The sequence below is a fragment of the Pelecanus crispus genome, chromosome 1 (assembly GCF_030463565.1).
Source record: "Pelecanus crispus isolate bPelCri1 chromosome 1, bPelCri1.pri, whole genome shotgun sequence".
Classification (NCBI taxonomy): Eukaryota; Metazoa; Chordata; class Aves; order Pelecaniformes; family Pelecanidae; genus Pelecanus; species Pelecanus crispus.
The window spans coordinates 193,171,230-193,190,991 of NC_134643.1; the positions used below are offsets into that span (position 1 = coordinate 193,171,230).

The 19,762-nt window shown below is 40.2% G+C and overlaps 1 protein-coding gene across 1 annotated transcript in view; it reads right to left on the reverse strand.

The window, feature by feature from the left end:
• Positions 1–15,095, reverse strand: part of ENOX1 (ecto-NOX disulfide-thiol exchanger 1) — a 141,790-nt gene extending 126,695 nt beyond the window's left edge. Inside the window, exon 1 of the mRNA XM_075716990.1 lies at positions 14,960–15,095. Coding sequence (XP_075573105.1) covers positions 14,960–15,050 — 91 coding nt within the window. The 5' untranslated portion in view covers positions 15,051–15,095. The remainder of the gene's footprint in view (positions 1–14,959) is intronic.
• Between the last annotated feature and the right edge of the window lie 4,667 nt (positions 15,096–19,762).

The following is a 19,762-nucleotide window of genomic DNA, read 5'->3' on the forward strand; positions in this document are numbered from 1 at the left end:
TTTCTTTGTTCACTGAGAAACAAAGCAGCAGCTTTATTGTAGAAATTCACTTTCAGCTGAAATGAAGATAACGCCAATCTGGGACCTCACTATAGATTCAAAGAGATTCATATCACCCCCACCAGGACATCTAACCATGTCACCTCAGACAGGAGCCTTTTCACCTCCTCATATGGCCTGTGGAAAAGGTGGAAGATTGTGTAGAGTGTTTCAGCCCACCCACAGTAATCTCCGCAACCTCTGAAAGAGATTCCTATCTCTTTCCAGAAGCTATGACAGAAACCTACTGTCATCACACTCCTTTCTTTGGCACTCCTGTTGCACATCCAGTAATGGGGAGGCAGAAACTTGTACATACTTCCTTGCTATAACTTAACTACTGGGAAATTACTGGAGTACATCATTAAATCAACACCAACAAAAAGGAATTAAATTTCAAATTCAGCCTTGGTGGAAAACTTATTGTGAGCCAGAGAAGTGACTTAGAACAGTCTTGTTTTGGTTAAGCCACATTAGAAAAAAACCCTGTTACATTCTTTGCGTGCCTATGCATATAAGCAACAGCCAAGACATTTACTGACAAGGACACAATGTTCAGACATGCTTAAAACATTGAAGAGTTTCATCACATGAAAACTTCACAAAAGCCATTGAGTAGAAAACTTGCAAAAGGGACAAGATGAAAAATGTGTCAGACTGAAATGGAATGGTTGTCCATTTTGAACAAGGCAAAAGGGATTTAGGAGATAGGGAGCACAGGAAGAGAAGCTGGAGCTTTTTTTAAGACATTGTGGTTATAAATGATAAGAAAAATAAGTATGGAAGCAGCATATTTGTTTCAATTTCCAAAAGTATTTGACAAGTTTCCATAGGAGAGATTAATGACTAAGAGGCACAGAACAAGAATAAAGAAATAAAAAAGTCTTCTGTGTATAAAAACTAGCTCAAATTGTTGTTTTGCCCTTAGAAGAAGACTACCCTTCTTACACAAGAGATCTTTTCCTTACAGCCATAAATCGACCATTATCTTGTGGGTCTGGATTTGGAGGGCTACTTTAAGAATAATGTCACACATTTGTAATAGTATTGCTGTAGCTGTAATGGCTTAAAAGTCATAAGCAAGACAAGGTTTATGGGCCAGTATAGTCAGAAAAAACAGAGAAGGCCATGTTCAGGTCGGAGATAGAAGCAGTGAACTTCCAAGCTAAATACTGGTAGGGAGCACATCCTTTGAGTTTAATTAGAGATGTTAAGTCAGGTAGACAAAAAAGCTCATTGGCACCCGTAAAAGAGAAGGGAGTATTAAAAGGGAATTAGTGACATGGTGGCTAATCTGTAAAGGAATAGATAGGCAAGCCTGTGGCAGATGAAAAGATTAATAAAGTGAGGAAAATTATAATGTGCTGCAAAACTACTCCTTCCTTTGAATTCACCTTTTTTACTGTCTGCTGTAATTAAAGTTTTAGTCCCCTGGTTGCCTCAGACCATCAGAGGGCTGGTGGATTTTTTTCCAGCTACACGAGTTGGTCCAAGAAGCAATATAACTTTTACCCACAAATCTTGCCTTACATAGCAGGCATGCAGCCATACAGACTTGCTGTACAGCACTTGCTTCTTTGCTCTGTGAGCAAACATATATTGGAGGAGTCTGCTGTGACCCTGCCTCTTCTCCTCCCCTTCGCACTTGCAAAGCTTGATTTGTTATCACCATACAGTCCGTGAGGTCAAGGAAGCACAGGCTGGGAGTGGGCCTGGGTATTAAATGAGGGGGTTAATTATATGTGATGGAAAAGACTTTTTTTGTTTGTTTGTTTCCTGGATTTTCTAATCTAAAAGACAGATGAAGCCTGGTCTGTTATGGTAAGATTCATTTTTCTGTATTTTATTAACACAAGGAAAAAAAAAAAAAAACCCCACAACAAAAACCTCTTATTCCTGCTAGCTTGCAGACCTGTGTGAGTGGAAGAGGGAAACTGGGTGCTATTCTGCTCTGTATTATTGATGGAGGGACTCTCTCTGCCTAACCCCAGGATCACTCTCTCTTATGTTCATCTCTGGAACTCCAGGGGGGACAATCAAGGCTCCAACCACAATATTTGGCCAGCAACATTTTACTACTGGATTTTACTGATGCCAGAGCGAAAACAAGTTTGTTACCTTTTAAATCCCCAAATGAGTTTGCAGAGCGGGCAGTACTTGCAAACCTGTAAGCTCTATTTATATGCAGCCATTAAGGAACATGGACTTTCCTGATATTTTCAATCTATAACACATCTGTAAAAGAAAACTATGACAGGTTGTCATCTTTCGATCATAAAAGCATGGTGAGCAATAAAAAAAGTCCTCTGGAGGACTTCTTTAGTTCATGTTTACTATATACATATGTGGATGAGGCATTAAATACAGTATTTCAAGGCTACAGATGAAACAAATCTTGGAAGCACAACAAATAACAGGTCATGTAATCAAGTCTAGTGAGTGTGGCTCTCATACAATGTGGTCCACAGAGGCCAGATGCCATTCTGCATCAGAAAATGTGAAGTAATTGAGCTAGGGCAAGGCAAACAACCTTGGAAATGTGTAAAACCCCAAACTGTCTTTGAATTCTAACAAGAAAACATTGAGAAAATATCAGTAGAATCACAGCCTGATGCCTATTAGCAAAACATTGAGAAAATATCAGTAGAATCACAGCCTGATGCCTATTAGCAATAAGAAGGGAGAATTACAGTATACAGTAACAGTGGCTAGAATATGCAGACATGGGATAATGTTTCTGTTACATGATTCTTAGAATAATGGAGTCCCTCTGTTACTACTTGAGGTAGCTAAGAGACCTTAAAGCCCATTAGTAGATATCTGTTGCATTACGGAGATTGCATTCTGTCCTGGTTTCGGCTGGGATAGAGTTAATTTTCTTCCTAGTAGCAGGCATAGTGCTGTGTTTTGGATTTAGTAGGAGAAGAATGCTGATAACACACTGATGTTTTAGTTGTTGCTAAGTACTGCTTATGCTAGTCAAGGACTTTTCAGCTTCCCATGTTCTGCCAGGTGCACAAGAAACTGGGAGGGGGCACAGCCAGAATAGTTGATCCAAACTGACCAAAGGGCTATTCCATACCATGTGACGTCATGCTCAGTATATAAACTGGGGGGGGTTGGCTGGGGAGCAGTGATCGCTGCTCGGGAACTGTCTGGGTATCAGTTGGCGGGTGGTGAGCAATTGCATTGTGCATCACTTGCTTTGTATATTATTATTGTTATTATCATTATTATATTGTTATTATTATCATTACTATTTTACTTTATTTCAATTATTAAACTGTTCTTATCTCAACGCAGGAGTGTTTCTCACCCTTACTCCTCCGATTCTCTCCCCCATCCCATCGGGGTAGGGGGAGTGAGCAAGCGGCTGCGTGGTGCTGAGTTGCTGGCTGGGGCTAAACCACGACACATTCAAATCTACACCTTGTTGATGGAAAACTAGAGATCTCTGTCTGTTAAAGTAGCTGTGGTAAAAAAGCCCTCCACTGAGAACTCGGGGCCTCAAATCCCTGGATGAATAGTTGGAAGGATGGTTAGCTTTCATGTCCCTGATGAGCTCAACTGCTGAGGTAAAACACTGGAAGAAAGGCAGTCGCTAAGGGACACCAAATGGTCTATATGAGTCATTAGCTATCATTCTGTTTTCTTAGAACTGCACCTTTACATTTCTAAGACGTGCACACCTGTAGAGACACATGCCACCCCATCAGGTGGAGCTAAGGCAGTTTGTTATAGGGAAATATATTCTGGGATCCTTCGTGGAGATATATGTTCCCTCCAGAGGGAACCTCCCCACTGCTAGTAACTTCCATTCATACATAATATCCCCCTTGCCTTCAAGAGGACAGGACAATCTTTGTCATGATGATTACATGCAAGACTGTTTGTGCAGAATTGGATGGTTTGGGTTTGTTTTATCTTAATTCCAGCTTAAATTCCACTCAAACAACAACAAAAACCAACAGAAATGCGGGCTGTTTGCTCTTTTTGAAGGGAAAATGTAGGGACAAACCACGTTTAGATTTTAAAGCTCAGAATTAACACCTTGAACTGCAGCCAGGAATGATCTTAGTCTTGAGGCTGAAAGTTCTTAGTCTTGGGAGTAGATAAATCAGTCATGACATGCCTGAACCGGCTACAGTTTATTATAAAATGAAGCTTGATTACCTACTCGAGGTACTTAGACCAGAACAAAAGGACACAAAGTTAAAAGGCAACATATGTAGGAAGAACTGGAAGAGATACTTACTTACTTTACACAGCCTGGTGAATAGCAAGAAAGAACTTGTGCTTGTACTTGAGATTTTTTCATATACTGAATTCTGGCTAATAACATAAAGGGACCCTGCAATATTTATAATAAGCAATTTATTAAACCAGCTACTCTCGGAGCTGCTCAGCTGCAGATTCCCATTCCCTGCTTCCTGCATACAGCCCTGATATCCAGGTGCAGCATCTCTCTCCTCTCACAACCCATGACCCTTCTCTAAGTCCCTAGGGGATTACAAAAGTATTAAAAGCACAGTAGAGAAAAAAAGGGTGCGATGGCATTTATTACATTAAGGGACAGCAGTACTGTATGTGGGTATAAATACACTAAATTAAAGGGAATTAAAAGAAAAAATAAGATCTGGTCACTTTTCTCTTTCCCGTCCTCTTGATTTTGGTGGGTTTATTGTTCTTTTTAAAGAATATTTAATTTATTTATGGTACTAGCTATTCTAGCAGACAAAGTTGTAGGACATTCTGCAATGTCTTAAAAATACTTCTACAAAGCATGCTTGAAGTGCCAAAATAGTTATCAAAAGGCCTCAGAAAGGAAGTTTGCAATGATTATTCCTGGAAAGGGCTCAGTCATGCAAGTCCAAGTATAGATCAAGTCCTGAAACAGAAGGTTTCCAATAGAAGGGTTAAATAGATTTGACAGATGCAGCTCAAAATACGGTAAAACTTTAACACTGCAGTTGGTTGTAATATTGTACATTTACTTCTAGTGAAATGAACCATTTGAAATGCAATTGTCTCAGAGAGAACAAAAGGAGTTGGAGAAGCATATAACTTGCCCTCTCCATCCACTGCAGGTCTGGACATGTCTTTTCTGAAACACAGCTCGTGCTGCCAGATCTTTACAAAAAAGGTGACAATAAGCATATCTGCACCTTCTCCCGTGGTGCTGACTGCTGAAATGCTAGCAAAGCTCTTTCCTATTGTCTCACTTCCCTTTTCCCAATCCCTTTCTAAAAATCACAGCAGCATAGTCAAAGAGGAAGAACAGGCAGGAACTGTATGCCTGTTTCTAATGTGCACAACCGAGTTTGCCTGTTCCTCACTGCCTGACTCAGAACATCAGATAAAAAGAGTTAAACCACTTTTTCACTTACCACCATATTATTGCTGTGCCAAGATACCTATAAAAAAAGCTACATAATAGGCAGGCAGATCCATAATCACTGCTGCTTTTTATGCCAATCAGTATTATCCCATTGTTTCTATGCAGTCCCTTACCTACCTGGTTTATCTAAGTGAAAGAAAACAGACCATGTGCAATTTGGGCTGCGATTGACTCTTAAGTGTTCAGACAGTGTTTAACTTACTGGAGCTCTCGATCTCTAAGTCTTTCCTGAATACAAATAACAAATAATGACTAAATAATGTAGGCATTGTGGTCAGGAGGAGGAGGAGATTATTTATGAAGGAAAATCAGCTAGGGTCAAGAGAACTGTTTTTAAAAAAAAAAAAAATCTGAATAAGAAATGTGCACATACAGGAAAGGCAGATAATGTTGTCCTTGTTACACTAACAGACCTATTACATTTCTGAAGCCACGGTAACAGAATATCTTTAATATTTGGCCAGAACACGATCTAAATACATGATGCAGAGTATTAGAGCATATTGTATGTATTAAGTTTAATTATGTTTCACCTCCATGTCCACTAACAGAACTACTCCAGTGACCAGCTGCTTCCCATTACAGAGACATTACTCAGAGCTGGTGATGTCACGCACATCATTTATCACCACCAGAGCATGGGAAGGTGTGGTAAATCCACTGGTTGTCTGAATGAAGTCAACATTAGCAAAGTATTTGTTACAAGCTCCCTCACATGCCCAGGGATTAGGCTTGCTGAAGCCCAACTTTATTCTTCAATGTGGACCATCAAAAGACATTTTTCCATACTGATTGCCTCTGGTGATATTTCACAGACAGACATCTTTATGCACTGTGTGAGACCTAATTCTCATGCAATAAGAAAAGGGCATTTGAAGGACAGATGGCAGAAAGGAAAGAAAATCAGGTTTATGCCCTTCATCCCAAGGTAAAATGTAGAAAGCAAGCTTCTCTTGCTTGTTTTCCAGGGACCAAGCTCTAAGCATCAACCTAGCCCATGCAGGCAAAGAGGGAGCCTGACTAGGGAAGAACAAAGGCTCTTATAGCTCTTGATTTGCGGTGGCTGCCTGGGGATCTATTCATATTCAAGTCTTCCCCTCCCAAGGAAGTCTTGCTCGGTGACTCCCCAGGTGGTGCCATCTGTGCCATCCTGATCACTGTGCTCTCCTGAGAGTATTCTGCACAAATAAGTCCTCCTGGGACTGCTGTGCTCATCTCCTGCAGACCATCCATGCAACCTGTTAACAGCTTTGGCTTTAGAGCTTCAGGTAGCATAGCACCTTGCCACCCAGACACCATGACTGTGCTCAGCAGGCCACCTTCAAACACTCTATTAACAAGCCTTTTTTTTCCCACATAAATACATAACCTGGTATTCATACCTTGTCTTTGATTAGTTAAAATGGTCAGTTTGCTCTTTCTGTTGATTTCTATCCACAATAACTCAATTTTCCCATGAGCAAACTGTACATCACACAGGGGTTATGCTGGATTCCCCAGGTTGGCCAAGGAACCTGGGATCCTTGGATGGTGAGTGATGTTTGAAGGGAAAGTGCTGCAAATAAGCTGTGCTCCAGCAGAAGTGAACAGTCAGTAGCAAATGGTTCCCAATAGCCTCTTGGCTTACTTTCTGCAGTGGGATGCTCATAATTACTCATGGGCTTTCTTGCCTAGAATAAACAAACACATGGAAAATAGTGGGAATGGAGGCTTTCCAAAGTGAGATAAAAGATGGGGAAAACTCTTGCAAAAATAAAGTATTTCCTTATGTTACTTTACTGTAACTTCAAATAAAAACATGCCAAACAGATTTTTGGTGGTATAATTACCAACAGCCAGGAATAAAAAAAAAAACCAACAAAAAAAAAAACCTGCCCAAACATCCAAACAATATGGCTTGCATCATAAATTTATTCTGGTATTTTGAGATAGTTAAGAAGAGTTATGCCAAATAGTAATCAGTCTGTTTTCCTAAACTGTTAACTGGCTTGGACAAAAGTATAACAACAGAGAGAGAGATGCCATATTCCAGAAAAAACTCTCACCCACATACAACACAAGGTTTGCACTTAGTAATTTCCTTTATGTGCCCCTGCTCACCTCTGAGTCTTGTTTATTTGGGACATTCAGCCCCTCATACCATGTTAAAAAGCACTATTTATCTTTAAGTGCCAAGCAGATTTTAATCACTTTCTTCATCCTTGGCCTCAATTAAGGTCTAATATAGAGGAGGCACTTGAATGACCTAAGAGGTACACTTAACCCTGAATAGTGTGTCAAAGGCACTTGGAACTTCTGCCACATTTCCTCTGGCCATGAAATATCTCTCTCCTTTTTCTGTTGTAACCTGACTGTGTTTGTTCCTAGCACTTTAATGTCCCCTGGTGTGAAGTCTCCTTGAGTAACACTCACATGATAGAAAGTGCGATTAACTCTGCAGGCGCTTTTCAGGTCAATGAAAAAACCCTACTCGTTACACTAATATATAATACTTCTTTAGAGATGCTCCCGGTGGCTCTATATATTGGGATTCCCACAATACCTATTCTCTTTCAGTCTTGCTGCTCTCCTGTGTCTTGATAATAAAAATGCATAGTTTAATCTGGGTACAAGCTTGACTCTAATCCTTTAGAGCATGTTCTACACCTCTTTAATTATTCTGATTGGTCATTCAGATAATTTAAATGGTAAATCTTTACCTCTTGACTAAAATGCAGTGTTTCTGTAGTGAAGACTACAAAAGCAAAGTAGGAAGGAATTGGAATAAAATTAGGAAAATTATATGATTTTCTTTAGACTATGCCTTATTACATTTCTCTTGCTCCATAGTTTGGCTTGTTAACGAAACACAATGCATAAAACAGATTGGGAAGCCATAACAAATGAAAAAATGCCTTCCAAAGATACCTTGTAACCTTGACCGGTTTGCAAAACATATGGAAAATCCTACAGATTTTATTAAGGATTTCTATATCTTCTTTTATTGCCAGATATCAAGCCAGTGCAGTGTTCAGAGCAAGGAATGTGCTGTACACTACTCTGCCACTGGGCTTCCAGTCTTCCAGCAGCTATTTGTGGTCTGCAGCTTACAGGGGCAGGGCAACAAGAGTGCATGGAGCACCTTCACCAGCTGACTGTGCACTTCAAAGCTTATATCTGGAGTGCACTAAACTTTAGTCACAAATTATGGATGCTCAAGCCTTTTTTTCCTAAAAAAAGGTTCCTATCTTCAGGTCATAGTACAAGTGGCTTATTTTAAAACTTTTGTGGATAGACCCTGTAATCAATTAACAGAAGCTCAGTATTAATTACAGAAAAGGAAGCTGTGTTTTGTTAGTCATGTCTTGGATGATTCGAGTTATGTGCTCATTGGCACGTTGGTTCAGTGGCTAAGCAATGAAGTGTAGAAAAAGGAAGCTTTACTAGGTAATGGGATAGCACGAGTAAAATGAAATGAGACTGCCAGGTGGCTATCAGTGGCTCCAAGCCTCCAGTAATAGAGAGACCACAGAAGAAGAAATATACACACGAGAGCTGGCAGAGTCTTCTGGCCAGCTGACTTCTTAAAGTCTTCAGCACTGCTTAATATACAGTCTTTCTTTGGGGAACTGCTGAATATAATCAAATATACCTTGATTTCCTACTTTATTTGATTTTTCTTCATTAACGTTGCAAAAATAGTACACAACCAGAACAAGGAAGGATGTTTACAATTTAGTCAGCATATGCTGAGCCGCAGTCGACAATAATTCATAAAGCATGCCTCATCTATTTTATGGTAGAAAGACTAAGTCTCATCCCACCCTTGATTTTTCTTAAATCATACCTAGGTCTTCTCCTCTGCATAGGAATCGGTGATCTCTTGAGATACTGGAGTGTGTAGGAGAAGGAAAAGCCATCATACTAGTCCTCCCCCTGATATGCCCATCACATGGAAAAATGCTTGAGATTAATTGGAATCTGAATATAGTGATTCACTTTAGTTACAATCTTCATTCTGAAGAAAGAGAGTCTGAATATTAAGTCTTCAAAGACTTGGAGGTCTTGAACTAATAAAATTCTGGGAGGGGTACTTAACCTCATGTCTTAGGATTTAGGAGTCTCTAGATTGAAAATTCCCAAATTTTTCTGTTATCAAAAAGTAAGTCTGGGGTTGCAGTTTCAGGATTGCAACCGCTTATTGTCACAGGTGCTGCTTCCAAAAGTGAAGTTTTGCTGAGTTATGATTTGATTTGGAAACCTCTAGTCTGGGGAACCCTGTTCTATATATTAATGATCAAGAGGAGAGCCTATCAGAGGGAGAAGCACTTCAGTGCTGATTTGCCTTGTACATCTCTCCCTGTGAAGTATCTGATACTCAACACTGTCAAAAGCACAATCCGGAGCGAGGTGACCTGATTGGAACTGACAGCTCCTATGTTCCACTGAAACCAGGTCAAAAGACAAGTGTGTGGGGAAAGCAAAGACAAATGGAAAAACAGAAAGGTTGATGTGTCTAACATTTCACAACCTCCAGTGTCTAAAAAATACACACCTGAGGCGACAAAAATGGTGCATTTTTTTCCTATACCTTTTGGTAAGCAAGACGTTAGGCTTCAAAGCTTCCTAGTCTTTGATTTCACTAGGATTTTATAGAAGTGGTCAAAATCTAACTTCAGGAAAAGATAAGCCTGGAGGCCACTGAAAATTTAAATATCTTGAGGCTGAGGCATGTTGGCTGGACTTACATGGAAAAGCGTGCCTTGATAATTATCCTGTAAAAAGTAGAAGGCAACAGTTTTCAGGCATACCCTTGACTTCTAGGCAGATCTATAACTTTCATCTTGGATGTCTTCCCTTGTAGTTTGTTGTTTTTATCTGTCAGAGTACAAATATGCAGCACAGGGCATAAGCTTAACTAAGTCTAAAAGAATTGCCACTTACGTACCACTCTTCATGTTCATTTGTACCAGGGAACATTTTGACATATACCATTTTTGACTAACAAATGTTTAGGTCAGCTAAGTCATTCTGGAGAAAAGCATCTCAAAATTGCTTTGTTTTTTCAGGGCAATGGTTCATTAGTGAAAGGAGAACTAAAGTGAACCGGAGAAGTAAATCATTTTCCTGGCAGGATGTCTTCCTTTAGAAAACAGGTGACCTGATGCTATTTGCTGAAACAAATGACAGCATAAAAACACCAAATTCAGCAATGCCAAAATTGCCTTTAAAACGTACCAATGCAAAATCAAAATAAAACATTCTCAGTTGGCCTGAGGTCGCTGAGTTTTTCTGCTAGCCCTAAAATGTAACAAAACCGCAGACTTAAAGACACTTGAAAGATGTGCTTGAATCAGAGTTGCTGAGTGCACAAAGAAGATTCAGTTCTCAAAAAGGTGGAGTACAAACTATCCTTCCCTTCTCACCTGACCATTTTTCTCAATGCCTCAAAGCATAGAAAACAGCAGTTTTAAGGCCTGGATAATTCAAAAGAAGTTTAGCAGATTTTCTCCAACCTTTCCAGATTTTTTTTTACTCTGAGCTGAGACCAACTGTGAGAAATTTCAGCCCAAAAGGCACTTTTTTGGAAAAAATTATAACCTGCTGAAAGAGGAGGTTTAGAATGAAAGTGCTTTTCAGCCATAACTATTCCACATCAATCTTTAAACTTTAACTAATGCATTATTAAAGTACAGTTTATTGTATGAATTATGTATGTATAATGTATAAATGCATATATTAGTGTACATGTAATGCAGTAGCCAAATATTATGCAAAAAGGTAAGCTTTCTGAATAACAATAAGTGTAAGCAAAATATATGTAGAAACAGAAGAGATATTATACAACTATTAACAATAATCCATTTTTACAAATGAAAGGCTCTGACATTTGCCCAGATCAAAAATCCAATTTTACAGCACTGGGAGATAAGGAATTAAATAGAGTGCAGATATCATCTAAACTGGTATTAAAAGGTTAGCAGTGCTTAAAATTGATTAGTTACCAAGACCAGACAGACTACATCTCAGGCTGTGAGAAGAGTACTGGCCAGATGTTGTGGAAGCTTGAGTTGTCATTTTAACAAACTCTCGGGCTAGGCAAGAGCTTCACAGATTGCAAAGTGGGGAGCATAACTCTGTTACAAGGCAGGCATCCCAGCATGTTACACAGCAGCAAAGGCAACAACAGTTGGGAAAAAAGCCCCATCAAAAACCTTTAAAAAGACTTAGTAGATCATATGGGCTCCATACCTACGGGAACAAAAACACCCTGCAGTTTAGGAATTAGGAACCGGTTAGTTTGGGGAAGGAAAGTCCGTGAATGGATAAGTCCTTTGGAAACTGAAAGATAAGAGAACTAAGAGATATGTCAGGATATAGATGAGTACCATACACCAAATTCCAGACTACGGCAGGTTATGTAAAGATGTCCAGGAAAGATCACACTCTCTCCAAGATTAATCTAAACTACTTACTGCTTTCCTAGCTGTCATCAAGGTAGGAAAAAAAGAATAAAATAAATTTTTGAAGACAGATGAAACGTTAGCCCTGGGACATGGGTGTGTCATTTTCATCTCCGAGAAATGTCACAGATGACAATAGCAAAAGCAATATGTAACTGCTGACAAAGATGAGTTCATTTCTAGGATTAATAGCAAAAAAATGAAAAAAGTCAGAAAGGACTAAGGACTAGTTAGATATTTGGTTGAACATGGTGATGCAAATTCTCACTGAATGCAGATACAGTAAATACATTATAGCAAATAAGTCTGTAACTCTTTTAATGGTAAATTGTGGTTTTGCCATTATGGATTTGCCATGAAGAAAATGTGTCAAAACCTTATGAATCACAAGGAAATATAATGAAGTGTCAAAGCACCTATTTACCTTGAAATACAAGAGAGTCTCAAACAAAGGAAAGCAAAAGGAAAGAAAAAAAGTTATTCTGCACCCATAGAGAAATCAGGCAGCACTTCAGTAATTAATATTTATTACTTATAGCACCTTTCATACATTGAAAATGCTGAACAAATACCAACTGCCCTGTACAACACTCCTACAATACGTGATACACATAATTATGGAAATTACAGCAGGGAGCTGGCAATGAAATAAAGTCCTGGAGAGCCTCCCTTGTGGGGAAAAGCATTGCACATGAGATGAGGCTGCCATGTAGGGATTGCATAGCACACCTGAGGACACAATTCATATTGAAAACGGAGAGACAGAGGAAGAGAGGAAGACAAAAATGTGGGCAACCCTCCACAGGATATGCAACCAAGATGCTTATAAACGAAAGCAGCAGTAGATGGTTTTGACATGTGGCTATTTTCAGGTTTGGAGGTAATCGCATTCAAGTTGAGTGCAGCACCTGCAGGCAAAGCCCCATCAGAAAACAGAAAAAGCTGTTTCCCCACCAGCATGTAGAGTCATAAAATGTCCTGAGTTGGAAAGGACCCACAACAATCATCGAGTCCAACTCCTGTCTCCATACGGGTCAACCTAAAAGTTAAACCATATATCAAAGAGCGTTGCCCAAATGCTTCTTGAACACCAACAGGCTCTGAGCCATAACCACTTCCCTGAGGAGCTTGTTCCAATGCTTGATCACCATCATGGTAAAGAACTTTTTCCTAATAACCAATCTGAACATCCCCTGTTGCAGCTTTAAGCCATTCCCTCGCATCCTACCACCAGGCACCAGAAAGATCAGCACTGCCCTCTCCACTCACCCTCATGAGGAAGTTGCAGACAGCAATGAGGCCTCCCCTCCGCCTCCTCTTCTCTAAGCTGAACAAACCTAGTATCCTCAGCAAGCTTCTCTTAACTCTTGACCTCTAGTCCTTTGACCATCTTTCTTGCCTCCCCTTGGACACACTCCAATATTTTTATATCGTTCTTACCTCACACAGCACTCAAGGTGAGGCTGCACCGATACTAAGTAAAACGGGACAATCACTTCTTTTCACTGGTTAGCTACACTGTGCTTAATCACCCCAGGTTGGCCCTTTTGGCCACCAGGGAACATTGACTCATATTGATCTTGCCATCAACCAAAAGCCCCAGATACCTTTCTGCAGAGCTGCACTACAGCCTCTTGTCCCCCAGTCCACACGTACATCCAGGATTACACGGTCCCAGGTGCAGAATCTGGCATTTGTCCTGGTTAAACATCATATGGTTGATGATTGCCCAGCGCTCTAATCTATCCAGACTTCTATATGAGGCCTCACAAATCCTCAAGGGAATCAACAGGTCCTCCTAATTTAGTATCATAAGGAAACTTAGTGTGGACTCAACTCCTGTGTCCAGGTCATTGATAAAAACATTGAAGAGAACTGGCTCCCAAGGCACGTATGGCTTTGCTTGTTTCTTTTAATCAGGAGCATGGGGTTAAAGCCAGAGACCAAGAATCAGTTCACAGCCTCCACTAGCTAAACTCTCTGCTTGAGACTGATTCATTATAAATCAGCTTTCTTGCAGCCTAGTTTACCTGCCTGTAAAACAGGTATTTCAGAGCCAGATTGTCAGCTGTGAACTGGCACAGCTCCACTCGGTTCCCAGACTCAGAAGGGGACATATTTGGCCAAAATTAAGCATCATGCATACCTGGTGAGGCAGGCAGAGTGATTTACATCATGACCTGGCTCGCTGCATCCACGTCTACATGGATGGGCGCAGATGTGACAGGATGCTGTTCTGATCCAGATGTTGCACAGCTCTTCTTAAGCTGAAGTGGCAATGCAGCTTCCAGAGGGGACCTGTCATATGCCTGGCATGTGGCTTGTGTCTAAAGGACACCCACCCATATAAAAATAATTTTTCTCTACCTCACAGGAGCAATGAAGTTTTATTAATCCCAACTAACTGGGCCTCTACTGTTGACAACGAAGTCTGATATATCCAGGCTTGTCTGTGAAACAGTGCTGGCTTCAAAATACTATTTTTGTTGTTGTTAGAATAAGCAATCCCCTGCAATGCTCTCCCAAACTATGAAAGTGAAATAGCAAAGTCAAACAAGAACAACCTCTTGAAATTCAATTTATGGAGTCAGGCAGAAAGTAAATAAGCACACACCTGATAGGAAAGCTTCACTTCACTAATATCAATTGCGCATATGAATTGAACAGGCTTCATGATTTTCTGCCCAATTAACATAACTTCAAAATCTTTCTCCGGTCAAGAGTTCCCAGCCCAGGGTATTCCTTGGCAGAACCTCAAGACATCCTGCTTGAACAGAGAAACAGAAACAAACGTTTCTCTTGCGTGACCTGACTCCTGGTCTTGACCCAGCATAAGGATCGATGATTTAGCTGTTTAATTTCCCCACAGAGTTTTGGCTTTTCCACAAGGTTAAAATATAATATGGATTATATACCTACTACAAGAAGACACTAATACATGGTATGCAATACTAATCAAAGTTGATGTTTTCAGAATTTAAAAATATAATATCCCCAGAAATCATTCCATATAGTTTTAAAAGGACCCGAAGAATTCATGGACGGTACAAGAGATCTCTTTAAAAAAGAAAAATCTTACCTGTCACAAGCTGTTGTCCAGCTAGTCCTACTGGAACCATCCCCAGGTTATTCATAGCTGTAGCCCAAGCCGTTGGATCAGTGACTGACATGTTAAGTTGTGTGGTATCTATAGCTATACTTCCCAAACCATCAGCTGCTGCAAGAAAAGAAACACACTGTAAGTAGAAGTCAACATGCCAGGATTTTAATCAAAATGTTCAGGGAAAATGAGATATCTCAACAACTGCTTATTTTGGGTTTGGTTTGTTTCTTAATTATGATTCACCTTTTAGGCCATTGATAATAGTGCTTGGTATTGTATAGGAAGACATAAAGACATTGGAAACATTCAACATACAAAGTAAAACATGAGTGATTCAGGCTGGTTATGCAGAAAACTTTTTCACCATGAGGACAGTCAAGCATTGGAACAGGCTGTGCACTTGCCACCCTTCGCAGCTTTCAAGACTCAACTTGATAAAGCCCTGAGCAACTGGTCTGATCCTATGGCTGGCCTTGCTTTGAGCAGGAGGTGGGATTGGACACCTTCTGAGGCCCCTCCCAACATGAATGAATGTAATCCTCTCATATAATTTAATTATATATATTCCGTGGCAACTTGTCAGAAAGCTGTGAGAACCAAACACACCCCAAGGAAAGACCTGTTTTCCACAAGGTGTAATTTTTTTTTTTTTAAAAAGATTTAAGAATACATTAGCCCCTAACTAAAAAGAGGTCATACCAATTCACTATGGGAAATACCAAGTTTTGTTCTAAAATCAAAAGAAAATTACCATGAATATGGTCAAAATAGACTGAGCCCAGACGTGGATTTTCCTGGGTTGGGGAAGGAAGAGTGTGACAGATAGCTAAGAGATGGTACCTTTCTGATACTGAACCCCCAAACACAAGGTATGATCACACATTTTTGCTTCCCCCCTCCCCAGTCACAGCTGAAATCAGCTCTTTCCAGCTATTTTCTTATGACCTTTGCAGACCTGAGATATTTACCGGCAGCCATTGCTTTTCCCCAGTTCCTTTTGCTCCTGTTAGACTTCTTCAGATAGGAATAATTAACTACTGTATTAGCAGCATCTTGAGATGGGATATCACTGAACACAGGGCCCACACACAGCTCATTAGGCTCTGAAAGAGAAAAGTCAAAATCAGCTATCAGGTGCCAGTCAGAACATGGTTACAAAACAAGAGACCGCTTTGGGAATCCACTCAAAGCTCCTGCCCACTCCCTCTGGATCACCAGCCCCAGCCTCCTTGCATGCATTTAGCGGCCACTGTAGAGACGTTTCAGCAAATGCTCGTCCTTGCCTGCTGAACAAACACTGCCACGTATGAACCTGTCAGACCGCTGAAAAGCCCTTCACAAATTAGGTCTTATCAGTAGCTACACAGCCTCCTCGGCATGAAGGCATCAGCTGAAAGAACATATTAAGGGATGAGTATGGTTTTTTTTTTTTAAACTGTTAACAATTAACTGACGTTGTAAGTTTCAAGGAACTAGTCTCCTGTTCTAAGATGAAAAGGGGAAAACAAATACTCCACCATGACTTACAGAATGGAGCCTGTAGAGACGTGGAAAAGTAAGAAAACCTAACAAAGCTGAGGATGATGCCTGTTCCTTAACTAACAGCGTATCTTTGGCTCACAAAGGTTAGTTAGCTCAAAGCAAAGGTGGAGTATCTGCTTCTAGCTAAACCACATCGCTTTCATCAGGTATCTGTCAGACCATGAATTTTACATAAGGGTATCTTCTTGCTGTTGTTATTGTTGTTTGTGAAGCTCACCATATCAGCACATCACTTGTTGGAAAAGAGGATGAATGAGCCAACGGGTAAGAGGTGTGACCAAAGGCTGTGAGCTCCCAGCACTCACAGCAGAGGGAGAAAACGCTGGAGTGAGGATGATCACAGATATATGGCCATGTTAGTCTTTGTGCATTAATTACATGTGACTGTGGGCGAAGGGGGGCTGCATTATTTTTTTGGCTGGCCAGTAGCCTAAGGGGTCTGACCTATAGGGTTTGGTACTAGTGGCCAAAAACTGACCAAGTGCTTACAAGTCAGGGAGGTCATTAATGCTCTGCAGGTGCATCTCGGTGACTTGCTCAGCCCTAAGATACTTGTGCTGTCTTTAAAAAGGTACTTGAAAGACCCTAATTAAGAGGTTTCCAACATGCAAACCCTAAGAATTCATCTTTAGAAAAGACACAGTTAATGTGATTACACTGTATTTTAGCTTAGTACCTCCTACACTTTTATTTTTCATGTGATGTGCATAAAGTACAAGCCAGAAAGTTTTATGTTATAGTTCCTTGACACTGTACAGCTCAATTCATAGGAACATGACCACATCAATAGCTGTAAAAGTGAAGAAAGAGCCCAGGTCAGACAATGCTGTACATTTTTTAGTATGTTGTAATTTTCAAATAACCAGTATACTAGGTTAAAAAGCATTTTGTTCAAATCTACAGTGGGTCTATTTAAAAGTCAATATTTATCAACTCTTAATATTTGAATTTGCAATTCCAATTCTTATTTGATCTCCACTATTCACAATACGTAACATAAAATAATTTTATGATAAAAATAGCTTTTAAATAACATCTATACACACCAAACAAACATTGAACAAAAAAGTCCTCTGCAGTGAATGCAACTAACATAAGGCAAACCACCGGAGATTTATGCCAAGTTTTTAAAAACTGGGTGTCTCCCGTTCAGCTCCTTAAACTTGTACTTAGCTCTTTCCGCTCAGGCTATAAAATTCTGACCACAAACATCTATTTCAAGGTTAGAGCTGGCTGAATTATTCCTTGTCAGTAAGTTATTTCTCACACAGTACAGACCCCCTCACTCTTTAGGAATCATTCCCAAATCAATCCTGATTTACAAATATATGCTGAATAGCCCAGATGAGAGTTGTTCACTTCTTCCCATGACCTTGTTGCCTTGACGCAGGAAGGTGCATCTGAAAACCAATAGCAATGAAATGGCTTTTCATACCTTGCTGTGTGCTAGTTGCTTGTCCCCATAATGCATCACCCTGACTACTGGGGAGGAAGGAGGTGCTGCCCCATGGTTTTGGGGCAAAGGTATCTCAGACAGATATGGAATACTGGGATAAGGGGTAGAAAATGGGTCCTGGACCCTCTCTGCCACCCCCTCTCCTCCTCTTTTACTGCCTTGTGAAGTGTGCACTGGGTGACATAACGAGGTCTGATGCCAAACGCTACACTTTACTCCCCCCAAACCCACATTGCAGTTGTACCAGCTCGGCCAGAAATGGGAACTCGTCCATAAAGAATCAGACACTGAGACAGACAAATGCACCTCAGCCTACTCGGAAGTAATATGTGACTTTTTTGTGTGTGCCTTCTACCAGGTTGTCCATATATTTCAAATTTTGGTATACTTTCATGAATTAGCCAAAAGTATTTGTTAAAGTCCTTGCAGAGGAGGAAGAACATATCACCATGAATATGAACTAAACGACAATCAGTGGGTTAGCTGGTGAAACTCCTGCTGTACTATGCCACCAGTTCTGCCCAGTGTGCCATGAAAGTCTTTGCTTGAAACATACTCATAGCCCATGCTGGCTGTGGGAAGCTTTGCTTTCTCTCTGGCCATCAAGGCTACTGTTTTATCAGCAGGACATGGATGCAGTGCAGGCTGAACCAGGGGAAAAAAACCACAAAAGAGCATGTGAGGAGCCTAAAGTGGAACTAGTCCTATCTAACCAAGAACTGCTGCAGGATATTTTGTCAGCGGAAGAAAGCTGAATAACAAGCATAAATATACATATGAACACTGAATAATTTGCAGCAAGCTGTAGGAAGAACTAATGCTACATCCTGAAGGACACAGCCTGTAGAAACTAGCTCTCTTAAAAAGAAAAATACCAATTGTGAACATCCTTTGTACCAACAACTCACTGGTTTCATTAACATAGAGCAACATAATATGGTTAAAATAATCGCACAGGCATTTCACACCCAATTTAGACTCAACCATTAACTTTTGCTTAAAAACTTTTGAAAATTCTGATGGGGGAAGGTTTTATTAATGCTTAAAGTAAAATCAGCTTTGCGCAAATTTCAGCATTTCTTCGTATAGCTCAGACACAGACACTGCACTATTATACCCTTCGTGACACTGGAAATAAAACAAGCTAGGGAAACAAATAAACTACTCACTAGGTCATACAAAAACCAAAGTGCTGTGTATGATGAGAAATACATCTACTAGTAAAGATTCTTGCTTTCTTAAAAATAAAAGGAATCAGTGTGATACTGGTTAAATGGGCAAGAAAGTGTAAGCTTATGCAGGGATCCTGTGTATCCTGAGCAGACATTAATCATCACCTTTTCACTGACATCACACCTTCAGAAAGCATTCCTGATTTATAACTCATTAGTACTCCTCTGGGTATTAATGACCTGAAGATATATGTAAAAGAAATCTGTGTTTATAAACACTTCTGCATGGGAGTAGCTTTACTCCAAGGCAGTAACTTGAGAAGCAAATAAAGCCATAATCCTGATTTACAGGAGCAAATGTGTAAAGTCTTATGGGCACTGCTGTTCCTTGAGGTTTGGGAGGGGCAGGAATGTGAATACAAACTTCCTTATTTGAGAGCTTCTGATTAACAAAATTTTAATGCCAAACACTTTGTAAAGCGATTCCATGTTACACTTTTTGTGGTCTCTCTTTTTGCAGACACAATGCAAGTACCGCTCCTTGGATGGTGGATTGTGGGAGACATACAGACTTTCCTCAGACAGGTTGTCAGGAAGATAAAGCACCCT